This window comes from Pan troglodytes, chromosome 19 (genome assembly GCF_028858775.2).
Source record: "Pan troglodytes isolate AG18354 chromosome 19, NHGRI_mPanTro3-v2.0_pri, whole genome shotgun sequence".
In the NCBI taxonomy this organism is placed as follows: domain Eukaryota; kingdom Metazoa; phylum Chordata; class Mammalia; order Primates; family Hominidae; genus Pan; species Pan troglodytes.
In genome coordinates, this window is record NC_072417.2 from 12,909,041 (window position 1) to 12,923,522 (window position 14,482).

Genomic DNA, 14,482 nt, shown 5'->3' on the forward strand with positions numbered 1-14,482 from the left:
CACCCTCTGCTGAGATCTCAGTCCTTCTTGCACTTAAGCACTGCTCTAATTGTGAAGCGGCAATTCCTCATCTGTGGCACGAGGAAGACAAGGCTTAGTAAACGGACTTACCCTGTGCAAGGAATGGAACTGGACGGGAACCCAGGTCTGAACGTCGAAGTCTGTGCTCTTTCCTGCCTCTTGCTCCCCTAGGGTGAGTGGAAAAGAGTCTTGGGTTTACAGCTGCCTGGCCCTCTCAGAGCACCGTTTGCAAGCCAGTTCTGCCAAGTCCGACTATACTTTTCCCTCTACCCCTTCTCCTTTCAGTTCCCCTGTGAGGGAAGCACCCACAATCTTCCTCTTCCCTAAGGAAACCCACGCTTCTGCTTGGATTGAGACCGGCAGACAGGCTACATCTCAAAGGGCACCTCGAGGGGCAAGGGCGTTCCGTAGTCACAACACAGTCCCTGGAGTACAAAGCACAGCCTCCACCAGGCAGCATTAGCTGCTCCAACCAGCAATTTAAAACACCAACCGCTGTTTTAGTCATTTGGCTGAGCCACAGCAGAGCATGTGAATGTCACAGAACAGAGCAGGAACACCGGGGCACATGTGATGCCCGTCATCAGTGGGGCAGGCACCGTCCGGGCCTCTGATACTGCGCTGGCACTCACACCGAGAGCCGTGTACTCAGGATTACTAGAGAGGTTCAACACATCAGTGCTGCCCGCAGGAGGCAGGAGCCAATTCATTCTATTCAGCCTCTTCTGGGTTTTACCGAGGTTAGTGCCCGTTCAGCAAACCAAGTGTCCTGTGCACCAACTTCCCTAAAAAGGCCGTGACCCTTTCCTGAGGGGACCCCCTCTATCGCCATAAACCTGCTGCACCTTTGAAATGCTCCTTCTTCCAGAGGGCTCTTGACTTACTTTTCCCACCTGGCCCCTTCTCCTCCCATGTGCACAACTGCTGGGCGGCCACATCTGATCCTGTACCAGAAACATAAGGGGAGACGGGATCCTCCTTGAGCCCACACAGACCCCAGCGTTCTCCCCAGAAACGCCCCTTGTGAGAAGCAAGGCCGGCTAACCGACAGCATCTACACCACACAGAACCCTCACCTTCTGATATAAGCAACACACGACATGCATGGTAGCCAGCCAACCAGAGGAACCCCAAACAAGGGTCAACAACAGAACACTGAACCCAGCTGCTTTTTTTTTTTTTTTTTTTTTTTTTTTTTTGAGACTGAGTCTTACTCTGTTGCCCGGGCTGGAGTGCAGTGGCACGATCTTGGCTCACTGCAACCTCTGCCTCCCGGGTTCAAGCGATTCTCCTACCTCAGCCTCCTGAGTAGCTGGGATTACAGGCATACACCACCACGCCCAGCTCATTTTTGTATTTTTAGTAGAAACAGGGTTTCACCATGTTGGTCAGGCTGGTCTTGAACTCCTGACCTTGTGATCCGCCCGCCTCTGCCTCCCAAAGTGCTGGGATGACAGGCATGAGCCACCGTGCCCGGCCTTCTGAACCCAGCTGCTTTCTTGGAGATCTTGGTATTACTCTTGGCTTTTGGAAAGTTACTGTTTGAAGATCACTCAGCATTTCCCCTCCAGTATCTTCATTAACTAGATATCAAGAAAAACTGGATCCAAAGGACTGGCCCAACCTGGATATATTCTAGAGTAGAAGGACAGCTGGAAAGAATAGAAAAAACAGTCAGCTGGGACCATTAAAAAAACATTAAAAGGTCGAAAGGGATTATACCAGGTAAAGAGACCATGGCTAGTGTTTCTCTTTCTACTTTTATTTTTCAAATTTTATTTCTGTGAAAATGTATTTGTTTACATAAAAATACAAATCTGGGTAGCAACTGGGTATTTCAAGAAAACACCGTGGACAGACTTGTCTCCATTCCCACGGGGAAGTGAAGGCGCTTTGATAAAAGGGCCAAGGGTGCCCTCGTGTGGCCACAGAGGGAAATGCCGCGGCTTCAGCAGAAAGGAGGGGCTCCAGGAGCTGGTCGTGAAGTCATCAGCTCCCTTCTTTCAAAAGGCCTCAGATTTCCCACAGGCTTTTCCATCTTTTCCACTCCTTGCAGTTTTGTTATTCCTGTCAGAACTTAGAAGTTCGAGTGCTCACATGGTAAGCTTTGATTTCCATCGAGAGGAAAGGCTTTATGTTTTATAAAAAATATATACTAAAGTAATCTACACACGAAGCTTGGGATGAGTTGAAAGGGTACTGCCGAGCCGCGGCCCTGCCCAGGACACGCAGCAGAGGTCTGGAGTGGGGACAGTGCGGCCAGCATGTGTGGGGAAGGAACCAGGCTGACGGAGGCAAAGCAGATTCCGAAGAACAAAAGCAGCTTTAGTTTGCCTGGAAAACAGGCTCAACTTCTGTCTCCACTTCAGTTATCAGGAGACCAGAAGCCGATTCTAGGGACCAGAAGAGAATTTAGGGTCACACCACAAAGATTTAATTTCATACCAACCCAACAACATGAATGTGGCCTCCGGACACCGGGAGAGTAACACTCAAGATGATGACAGATGAGTCAATAACCCATTTCTTCAAAGCAAAACTTGCCCACCTGCACCAGAGGTATATGCTATGAAACAACACACAATTATAAAGCATATGCATGACCAAAACAATGCTTAGATGTCCTTTAAAAATATTTTCAATGTTCTCTCACTAGGTAGCCTAAGAAAATCTTCTCAGGGAAGGAAATGGAAACATCCAAATGCACAGAAGGCACTCGGCTCCAGACTGAAAGCTGGCCGGCTCACGGGTTCCTTTTTTTTTTTTTTTTTTTTGAGATAGTCCCACTTTGTCGCCCAGGCTGTAGTGCAGTGGCATTCTCAGCTCACTGCAACCTCCACCTCCCAGGTTCAAGCGAGTCTCCTGACTCAGCCTCCCGAGTAGCTGGGATTACAGGCATGTGCTATCATGCCCAGCTAATTTTTGTATTTTGAGTAGAGACGGGGTTTCGCCATGTTGGCCAGGCTGGTCTCAAACTCCCGACCTCATGCGATGCGCCCATCTCAGCCTCACAGTGCTGGGATTACAGGCGTGAGCCACTGCGCCTGGCCACGGTCACGGATTTTTTAAAACTCTAAGGTCATTAGCTTGACATCTATAAAATCTCCTCCATGACATGAAGCCTTAAACCTAGGGACAGAAACACACTGAGACACAGAAACACCTTCTGTGCTTCAATACACAGAGCATCTCTGGAAATCCCTGCGACACAGGCTTAAAGGCCGGTGCTGTGCCTGAAAGACATTTTCAACAGGCAAGGAGTGTAAGCCAATACACTACTGTTACAACATGGACAAATACTTGTAAGATGTTAAATGAACAAAGGACCAGAATACAAAACTGAATACGCAGCATGAGGACAACCAAAGTTAAACCCACACACTCACACACCCCATCTACAGAGAGACTAGAAAGGAACGCGCCAATGCCAAGAGTGGTTATGTTACAGAAGGTTGGGACTCGGGGTGATTTTGTTGTTTTGACTTTCATTTTTCCAAATCTTTAATGAGCATGTGCCACTCTTTCATAATGAAACAAGCAAACAATAAGTACTTACTACTTACTGAATGAATAGTTGCCACTTAAACAATTATCCTAAAATTATACCAATTTTAGGTTTGGGTCCAGCAAATGACTCAAATGTGATATTCACTCGAGGTAAGGACAGTGGGGTGGTGTGGGCTGGCACAGCAGAAAATTTCTAGACCAGGGGAATCCACGGTCCTGAACTGAGTCTTGGCTCTGTGTGACCCTGGGTATTGTTTTTTGCAGCCTGACACATGAATGCTTGGACTAGAATAATGATTCTTAATCCTTAGTGGGTTATTGACCCCTTTGTCTGTGTCTGAGGGTTCTGGGAACCCTCTCTCCAGGAAAAAAAAAAAAAACACACACACACACATGCTCACAGAGCTTTTAGAAGTAACTCTAGGAGGTATATGGACTCTCTGGAGGTCCACGGTCAGAGGTTAAGAACACTGGTCAGAGGTTGGGAGTAGTGGCTCACGGCTGTAATCCCAGCACTTTGGGAGGCCAAGGTGGACGGATCACCCGAGATCATGAGTTCGAGATTAGCCTGGCCAACATGGTGAAATCCCATCTCTACCAACAACACAAAATTAGCCAGGTGTGGTGGCACGCGCCTGTAATCCCAGCTACTTGGGAGGCTGAGGCAGGAGAATCGCTTGAACCCGGGAGGCGGGGGTGGCAGTGAGCTGAGATCGCACCACGGCACTCCAGCCTAGACAACAAGAGTGAAACTCCATCTCATAACAAACAATCAATCAAAAAGCCACTGGTCAGTATGCTGCCTTCTCCAGCTCCAGCTCCACAGCCAAGTTAAGGCACAGCAGTTGGGCTTCCTGTGTCTCTGCCGAGGGCCCGATCTAGCTGCTGCCAAGACATGCCAAGGTCACCAGCTTCCCGTCCTGACCAACAGCCACCTCTCAGAAGGCTGGCTTAACTACTCAGCCCCAGTCTTCTTAGCAGATGGCAAGGAGCTCTGGCAAAGATTTTAGTCTAAACAGAACCCTAGGCTGCTGATGCAACATCAAGCACAGCAAAAGGTCACCCCTTTCCGGGGGGACGGCTACTGAACCCTGGCATTCCAATTAGAAACGTGTTTTAAGGACACGGTTACTCCGGCCTCAGAACTCTCCAATGTGAGTAGGTAAGTACAGGAGGGATTACAAGTGAAGCCACAAAAAAACAGTATTTGATCAGCAACAAAATATCTGAGACTTTCTTAAGCTACCTACGGCACATACTATTTTGTTCTATTTCTCATTTCTATCATCAGCCGCTCACTCAGCTAACCCCAGGATTCAAATAGGACCGCTGGTTTTTAATTTGTGAATATTCTTATTTAAAAACAAAACAAGCTCTACTTCAGATGTCCAAACAAAAATCATACAGTAGTAAAACTGCTACAAAATGGTACTGTCAACAGGCTGGAGGTGGGGGTATGGGTGCCTTCTGTGTGCCTCAGTCACACCGGGGAGTTTTGCTTACCTAATTCTGCTTCTGAAATAAGCAACACCAAAACAGCCAGGTGTCACGAATGTGCCATTTACCGGGTGGTCCCCAGACTCTGCTGCTCCTTCCCAGCATTACTAAGGTTTCTCTCCCAGATTCCCCACCACCCACCATACGGCTCCCTTTGTGGGATTGACGCAAGGTAGGCCCCATCTTGAAGAGTGACCTAGAACAGGGTACCAGGGCCTCCAGCTGGAGGCAGAGAGAGCCACCCCTCCTCAAGAAACACCCTTGGGTGACAGAGACAGCATGATATTCTAGGCAGTGCTGCCCAGCCCAGACTCCACAAACAACCCTTCTGACCTTGCAGAAGCAGTCCAGAGCTGAGGGGCCAGCTTGAGCCAGCTTGCAATCCCTCGGGAGTTTACTGAGGGCTTTCTGTTGTTACTGATGACCACAATTCCTCCTTGTAAATGACCACACTACGACTCCCTGTAACTCAAAAAGCGGGAAGGAGGCAGGGGGAGGTGGGGGACAGATTCATAGGTTTTTGTTTTCGAAGATAATTCCACATCGTGCTACTAATGGGCCGCTGGTAGGATTCCTCTTGCCACCCCACAGGCCACTCCAAAGCAAGTTACTATCAACACGTTTCCAACTGTGCAGGAGGTTTCTAGTTAACTGCAACAAGCCTGAAAATTTGGTTACGTATGTAGGTGCAAAGCTGGTTCATCAGATCCCTGTTCTGGCCCTCAACCCAGTGCATCTCCACTAAGGCATCGTCCACCTCCTTCTTAACGTTTATCAAACACTTAAACAGGTACTGTCCGGCCACTCCTGGGAGACGTTTCCCCCTTTCAGCCACTGGGCTGCCGAACTGCTCAGAAGCCTCTTGGTCCTGGGCTCCGTTGCTAGAGCCTTGACAACTTTCCAAAACCTCCACCCCTCCCTTTTCCTCACTCCTTTCATCCTCCGTGGGTTCCGGGTTTTCCTCCTGGGACAGGGACTCCTGGCTCGGGCACGGGCCCTCCACAGCGGCAGCCTCGCCTTCCCGCAGAGCAGGCCCACAGGGGGTCCTCTCCTGGGGGCCCCTGGCCAGTTCTTGGCTATTGCCAGACTCTTTGGGGGTGGCCTTTTTCTCTTCCAAGGCCTGAATGACGTCCTCAGGAGCTCGGGGAACTTCTCTCAGCTGTCTCACACGCTCTCTTTTCTTTCTCCTTAAATGAATCCAGGAGTTTTCTATGGCCGTTAGGAAAAGGCTGACTTCCTCTTTTCCACAGGGAACTCGTTTATGCTGGACCTGTTTGGAGGAAAAACAGAATTTTGTGGGAAATCACGTTTCCCCTCTCTCCAAACTCTCAATAAAGAAAAAAGAGAAGGATCATTATGAGTACTTCGTCAATATGGTTAAGCAGGTACCTTCAAATCAGTGAGAATTTTTTCAATCCATGTCGTGACAACGACTATGCCTTCCGCCGTCTCCGAGCGCAGAGGTGATGCTTTGAGGGATAATTCCTTCATCACGGACGCCAGCACCACGAATGTAATGGGTTTCCTCGGTTTCTCTAATTTTCTTCGCTTACTTGGTGGTGACTGCAAGAAAAAGGAAGCATAGAAAAGAGGAGAAAGTTATCCGAATAATTAAACCTCATGCATTGTAATGAACTCAGAGAAAATTTCCACAACTTCTGCTACCAATCATAGAGCACTGAAAACACAAAGGGTTTTGTGTGTGTTATTTCCAGCACTTAAAACAACCCTGCAAGGTGCAGTCATTCACGCCTATAATCCCAGCACTTTGGGGGGCCATGGCAGGAGCATCACTTGAGCCCAGGAGTTTGAGATCAGCCCCAGCAACATAGTAAGACCTCCATCTCTAAAAAAATGTTTAAAACTAGTCAGCCACAATGGTGTATGCCTGTGGTCCCGGCTACTCCGAAAGCAGAGGAGGGAGGATCATTTGAGCCCAAGACTTCCAGGCTGCAGGGAGCTCTGATTGCGCCACCGCAATCTAGCCCAGGAAACGGGGTGAGACCCTGTCTCTTAAGAAAAAAAAAAATTTTTAATTAAAAAAATAAGAACCCCACAAGATAGTTTAGGCATCTCCAGGAAAACGAAGATACAGAAAGGCTATGTCACACAGCTCAAGGTCACACAGTAACTGCAGTTAGGACTGAACGCCAAACCCACGTTCTTTCCAGCCTCACCGCACTGCCTTTGTTCTGGCTATCAGATGTAACTCCTCCAACTGCTAAACGTCCTTCGTGTACCTGTGGTACCCAAAGCAGACCGGCACAATTATTTATTTCATGACAACTCGAGGACCCTGGGGGCACTGTGTTCTTGGCTGGAAAGAACTGCAGGGCAGAAACATCATCAACTTGTAGTTTGAGTTTATATTGGCTGAGGCTTGAGATAAAGCAGCCGGTGAACCACAGCCGTGAGATGACATGCGAGGAAGGATCAGGGCCACTAAGATCACGTGGGCAGAGGAGGAGGACTCCTGAATCGTGGCTGATGTCGGGACCAAGCCAGCGGCGAGCTAAGTACTGCCTTTTAGCTGGGGAGGGTGGCACCGGCGCTGATGAGAAGACTGGATTTCAAAGCTGGTTCCAAGAAAATCACGACTGGCATCTTCCATTCTATCTCAAGCTGGGAAGGTGAATTATACCCTACCCACTAGAGGGACTCAAGTTCCACTTTAAAAACCAATGGCACCTGCTGGGCGCGGTGGCTCATGCTTGTAATCCTAGCACTCTGGGAGGCCGAAGCAGGCAGATCACTTGAGGTCAGGAGTTCAAGACCATCCTGGCCTACATGGTGAAACCCCGTCTCTACCAAAAATACAAAAATTAGCTGGGCATGGGGGCACGCACCTATAATCCCAGCTACTCGGGAGGCTGAGGCAGAAGAATTGCTTGAACCCAGGAGCCAAAGGTTGCAGTGAGCCGAGATTGTGCCACTGCACTCCAGTCTGGGCCTGGGCAACAAGAGTGAAACTCCGTTTTAGAAAAAAAAAAACAAAACCAATGCCACCACTGTATTGAAAATTAATTTATTCATTTATTTATTTTTGAGATGGAATCTCACTCTGTCACTGGAGTGCAATGGCGCCATCTCGGCTCACTGCAACCTCCACCTCCGGTTTCAAGCGATTCTCCTGCCTCAGCCTCCCGAGTACCTGGGACTGCGCCACCAAGCCCAGCCAATTTTTGTATTTTTAGTAGAGACGGGGTTTCACCATGTTGGCCAGGATGGTCTCGATCTCTTGACCTCATGATCCACCTGCCTCGGCCTCCCAAAGTGCTGGGATTACAAGTGTGAGCCACCGTGTCCAGCCTGAAAATTTCTTTCTTTAAAGTAAAAACTTTAGGCTGGGTGTGGTGGCTTATGCCTGTAATCCCAGCACTTTCGGAGGCCGAGGCGGCCGGATGGATTGAGCTCAGGAGTTTGAGACCAGCCTGGCCAACATGGTGAAACCCCATCTCTAGTAAAAATACAAAAATTAGCCGGGTGTGGTGGGCCGCGCCTGTAATTCCAGCTACTCGGGAGGCTGAGGCAGGAGAATCACTTGAACCCAGGAGGTGCAGGTTGCAGTGAGATGAGATTGTGCCACTGCACTCCAGCCTGGGTGACAGAAGGAGACTGTGTCTCAAAAACAACAACAAAAAGGATAAAAAAGAAAAAACACCAAGTCAGGTTTGAAGATCTTTTTCTGCTAAAAGGAATCTGACGACTGCTACTGGTCATTCCAGTCGTACCTGGCCACACTGACAGCGCACACGCACACACGCAGACACCACAGGTTCTGATTACTGGGGGACGCCTTCTAATAAGAACTAACCAGCGGCCTCACACTGCACACATACACAACAACCTATCCAGTTTATTCTATACCAGGAAACTGTTAAGGAAGGATAAAAAACAAGGGGTGTGTGTGTGTGTGTGTGTGTGTGTGTGTTTGAAGAACCTGCTCTTGAGAAATGAATAGTGGACTCTAAGACCTGTCTGAACCTGAACTTCTTCAATTATGTTTCAGACAAGATGAGACAAATTCATACTGACATTAAGACAGTCATATTGTTATTACTCAATCATCCTGCATGAGAAACATAATTTCTAGTCTACTGAGAGCCTAACGCTTTGCAGTAAGGAGCTTACAATAAGCGTATTAAGCTGGGGAAGAAGCGTATTAAGCCGGTGTGTGGGAGGATGATGGGGGTGGAGAATCAGACTCCCCATTCCCCGTCCCAACATCAAAGGCCATGACCATGGAGAGCTCACTGCAACCTGGCCCTCCCCGCCAGCCCGCCCTGCACAGCAAAGGTCACCTACAAGCATGGCTAAAAGGGCAGCACTTCCCATCTCTTCTCACAGAAGGAGTGATCATTTTGCTCACAAATTCTGAGCAGTAAAGTCAGGATATTGCTGTTTCTCATTATGCTAAAGCTGACCTGCGATACTCTTTCTCCAAAAGTAAGGACGGGCTTCATCATTTCTAGAGATTAAAAGAAGAAAATACATCTTTACCAACCTGACAAGAACTCTATCAGGGATACTTTCAGAGTTCTGAGGAAGTCAGAAATCACAAAATCGACAACTTATTACCCAGGTATCTCAGGACTAAAATGAAAACTTCCCTCTCTCAAATATGGCTCCTTCACCTGCATCCTGACCCAACTTTCCCATATACAATGGTCAGTCAACAAACTTGATATTCCTGAAGATTTCTTTTTTAAAAATTTTCCTTTTATTTTTATTTTTTAAATAGAGAAGGGTCTTGCTATATTGACTGCCCAGGCTGTTCTGGAACTCGTAGGCTGAAGCTCTCCATCTGCCTCAGCCTCCCAAAGTGTTCGGACTCCAGGCCTGAGCCACTGCGCCAGCTGCATTCGGAAGATTTCTAATGAACTGCTCTAGCACACACGTGCACACACATCATCTCAGGACTGTCTTCAATTTGGCTTTGCTCTACTATAGAAACTAGACATTAAGAGACAGACAGGCCAGGCACAGTGGCTCACACCTGTAATCCCAGCACTTTGGGAGGCTGAGGTGGGTGGATCACAAGGTCAGGAGATTGAGACCATCCTGGCCAACATGGTGAAATCCCATCTCTACTAAAAATACAAAAAATTAGCCAGGCGTGGTGGCACACGCCTGTAGTCCCAGCTACTCGGGAGGCTGAGGTGGGAGAATGGCGTGAACCCAGGAGGCGGAGCTTGCAGCGAGCAGAGATCGCGCCACTGCACTCCCGCCTCGGTGACAGAGCGAGACTCCGTCTCAAAAATAAAAAAAAAAAAGACAGATAATTCATACTCCAGGAGTTCTCAAGCAAGGCTTTTAAATGATGAAAGATTAACTGAAGTATGGCTCACAGCAGTTGTTCAGTCCCCTCTTATTTATCATGAAAATTCCTCGTGGGCAGGGTCACAGTAAAATATAGGATCAAGTTCTAAGAAATTAATAGTTAAATTCAACACCACACCTCTCTGGTCGTAGGCAATTTTTACATTTTGCCGCAAACACTAGTACATAGAAGCTGTCAGTTTTTCCCCAATTGAAATGATCTTATTTTGCTAATATCCTTATAATTGCAAAACACAAATATTTTAAATGAAGAGTGCTACAATCAAACTGTCATAATCTAGTTTAGCAGGCAAGGCGTACATAAATAATTCAACATTTTAAAGTCTACCCCAAAACCAATCATTTACAATGACTAATCCAGTTTAATGCAAAGAACTAGGTGAATTTACAGCTGATTTTGGATTTGAAGATGCACTGCTGGAATTACAATGTGAGAGAAGCCTGGTGAGGAGTCGTAGGTCTGTAGAGAACACAGGTTTTATATCTTTTGAATTCCAAGTAGTCAAGGAATGATCATCAATAAGAGAGGAACTGCAAGCGTTAAAAACACATTAGATCACAGAAGCCATCAATCAGGCAAAAACAAACAAACAAAAAACCAGTTCTTAAATTTTAAAATATGCTACGTAGCAGGGTGGTCTACAAATTTCTTTTCTTGTCTTTTTTTTTTTTGAGACAGGGTCATGCTCTGGCACCCAGGCTGGAGTGCAGCGGCGCAATTACGGCTCAGTGCAGCCTCAACCTCCTAGGCTCAAGTGATCCTCCCACCTCAGTCTTCTGAGTAGCAGGGACTATAGGTGTGTGCCACCATGCCTAGCTAATTTTTGTATTTTTTGTAGAGATGGGGTTCTGCCATGTCGCCCAGACTGGTACAAATTTGAATCTTCACTTTAATTTCTAGATCTCAATGATGCCATCAGCCAAGAAACTTTCACATGTGGTGTAGCTTGACACAGATCAGTGTGGCATGTTATGTCTCCGTTAATTATGGCTAAGGCAAAAAAAAAAAAAAAGCCACAGGCTGAATGAAATCATTAAATTCTCTCTAGTATTTGCAGGAAGAGAAGAGCCATTCTACAGAGAAATCTGGTGCGCACGAAGCCACAACCTCTTTGTTTTGGCAAAGCAGCTTCTAGAAAAACCTCAAGGGGAAAGGGGACAGGGCAGAGGAGACCCCAGTGCAGTGGCCGTCTGTTTTTTAAAAGAGATAGGGAGTTACAATGTTGCCCAGGCTGGCCTTGAACTCCTGTGCGCAGGTGATTCTCTCACTTCAGCCTCCCCAAGTAGCTGCAACTACAGGTGCACATCACCACACCCAGCCCATTTCTTTCATCTTAATCTGACAGGTCGTTGTTTAAAATGTCCTGAAATCACCCCCAGGAGTATGTAAAAACAGTAAAAAGTAAAAATAGCAGCCGGGTGCCATGGCTCACGCCTGTAATCCCAGCACTTTGGGAGGCTGAGGCGGGTAGATCACAAGGTCAGGAGATCAAGACCAGCCTGGCCAACATGGTGAAACCCTGTCTCTACTAAAAATATAAAAATTAGTTGGGCATGGCGGCATGTGTCTATAATCCCAGCTACTCGGGAGGCTGAGGCAGGAGAATTGCTTGAACCAGGGAGTCAGAGGTTGCAGTGAGCCGAGATCACGCCACTGGACTCCAACCTGGGTGACAGAGCAAGACTCCGTCTCAAAAAAAAAAAAAAAAAAAAAAAAAAGTAAAAATAGCAAGGGGAAGAAAACTATTGCAGAATGCTACCTATTTAAGAAGGAATGATTATAGATACATACGTGTATTTCTTTGAATTTGAAAAAATGGGTCAGGCACAGTGGTTCATGCCTGCAATCCCAGCACTTTGAGAGGCCAAGGCAGGCAGATCACTTGAGGTCAGTAGTTCCAGACCAGCCTGGCCAACATGGTGAAACCCCATCTCTACTAAAAATACGAAAAAAAAAAAAAAAAAGAGCCGGGCATGGAGGCATACACCTGTAATCCCAGCTGCTCGGAAGACTGAGGCAGGAGAATAATAGCTTGAACCCAGGAGGCAGGGCCTGCAGTGAGCCGACATCATGCCACAACACTCCAGCCTGGGCAACAGAGCAAGACCCTGGCTCAAAAATATAAATACAAATAAAGGAATGATAAATTATAAAATTGTTTAAATAGTAACCCATGAGGAAGTAAAGGATTAGGGTGAATGAGATAGAAGAAAGAAGTTAGACTTCTGACCATTCTTTTGAGATTTGATTTTTTTTCATTTCACAGGTAGAGAAATTAGAAATATATTTTATTACAAAACAAAATTAACAACAAAAAAGGCACTCCCTAAAAATCTGAAGAAGATGAAACAAACGAACCTCTGTCCTGACTCCATGCAGAAAATTCAGAGTGGAAACGTTCCAAATGACTTTGAAATCCATCATGAGAGTCTCCAAGGACAAAAAAGAAATGTAAAAGTAAAAAAATAGCTATTTTCAGAAATCATTTTGTTGATGGTAATGTTACTTTTGAGACTCCTGGGGCATATTGTGAGATAAAGTTAATGAGTAATATGTTGGCTGAGGACTGGATTTTTTGGCATGGGATTTTTTTTCTTTTTTTAAGAGATAGGGTCTTCTGTGTTGCCCAGGCTGGCCTCAAACACCTGAGCTCAAGTGATCCCCCCGCCTCAGCCTCCTGAGTAGCTAGGATTACAGGCGTGCACCACTGCAGTCACAGGATTTTTGAATGGGAGATACAGATGGACAATTGATGAAATTAAGTAAAAACCCACAGATGTGAAGCTGAATAAAGTATCAGCAAGTATATGCTGGGTACAGTGGCTCACACCTGCAATCCCAGCACTTGGGGAGGTCGAGGCAGGAGGATCACTTGAGCCCAAGAGTTTGAGACCAGCTTGGGCAACATGGCAAAACTCCATCTTTACCCAAAAAAAAAAAAAAAAAAAAAAAAATTAGCTGGGTGTGGTGGCAAGGAAGGAAGGGAGGGAGGGAGTAAGTGGAAGAGGGAAGGAGAGGGATGGGAAAGGAAGGGGAGGGGAGAGGAGGAAAGGAAAAGAAAGGAAAGGAATCAACAAGAACTTGCAACATATTTTATCTTAAAAATAGTAATTCCTAGCTCTGCTGAAAAAGCCTCTAAAAACAATGACTAACCTGGTACCATCCCTAGTGCCCAGATGAATACCTTTAAATACGACTTCCCAGCAAAATAAACCAGATCTCCTGGGAGAAATGGTTGATTCCAGATCTGAGAGAGGAAAAAATATGAGCCTAGAACAACCTGTGATACCAGAAAGCAAGGAAGCCACCAAAGACTACAGTGGATATGATAAAAAAGACTCACGAGCCAAGTTGAATAAATTCTCCACGGCCAAAGGTGGTTAACTGTGCCTCAGTAGAGATACTAAGTGTAATGAATTGAAAAATGTAGCCTCAACCCGGGAGGCAGAGCTTGCAGTGAGCTGAGATCCTGCCATTGCACTCCAGCCCAGGCGACAGAGCAAGACTCCGTCTCAAAAAAAAAGAAAAATATATTAAAAAATTGTAATACAGCGGGGCACAGTGGCTCACACCTGTAATCTCAGCACTTTGGGAGGCAGAAGCAGGAGGATCACTTGAGCCCAGGAGTTCGAGACCAGCATGGGCAACATAGTAAGACCATCTCTAATAAAAAGAAAAAAAAAAGTAATCCATGACTTCATAAGACGCTACAAAGGAAAACCAAACCACCCTCTTTGGTCACTTTTGGAAGATGCTAGGGAACCACAAACTCATTGTTTTTATTTATTTTACTTTTTTACTTTTTGAGACGGAGTTTTGCTCTGTCGCCCAGGCTGGAGTGCAGTGGCACAATCTCGGCTCACCGCAATCTCTCTGCCTCCTGGGTTCAAGTGATTCTCCCGCCTCAGCCTCCCGAGTAGCTGGGACTACAGGCTGCGCCACCAGGCCTGGCTAATTTTGTATTTTTAGTAGAGACAGGGTTTCTCCATGTTGGTCGGGCTGGTCTCGAACTCCCGACCTCAGGTGATCCACCCGCTTCGGCCTCCCAAAGCGCTGGGATTACAGGCATGAGCCACCGCGCCCAGCCAACTCATTATTTTTAAAACTGATAAAGCA

At 46.8% G+C, this 14,482-nt stretch overlaps 1 protein-coding gene across 2 annotated transcripts in view; it reads right to left on the bottom strand.

Annotated features, from left to right (window-relative positions):
• Nucleotides 1-1,762: 1,762 nt before the first annotated feature.
• METTL16 (methyltransferase 16, RNA N6-adenosine) overlaps nucleotides 1,763-14,482 on the bottom strand; it is a 94,995-nt gene continuing 82,275 nt past the window's right edge. The window contains exons 10-12 of one of the 2 annotated variants that reach the window (XR_010152752.1): nucleotides 6,415-6,588; nucleotides 5,359-6,295; nucleotides 1,763-2,414 (exon numbers count right to left, since the gene is read on the bottom strand). Coding sequence is in view for 1 of the 2 variants with exons in the window: in XM_054669916.2 (XP_054525891.1) it covers nucleotides 5,669-6,295; nucleotides 6,415-6,588 (801 nt within the window). In the remaining variant the exon portion in view is untranslated. Of the gene's footprint in view, nucleotides 6,296-6,414; nucleotides 6,589-14,482 lie in introns of both variants that reach the window. The other variant, XM_054669916.2, reaches the window with a different exon arrangement.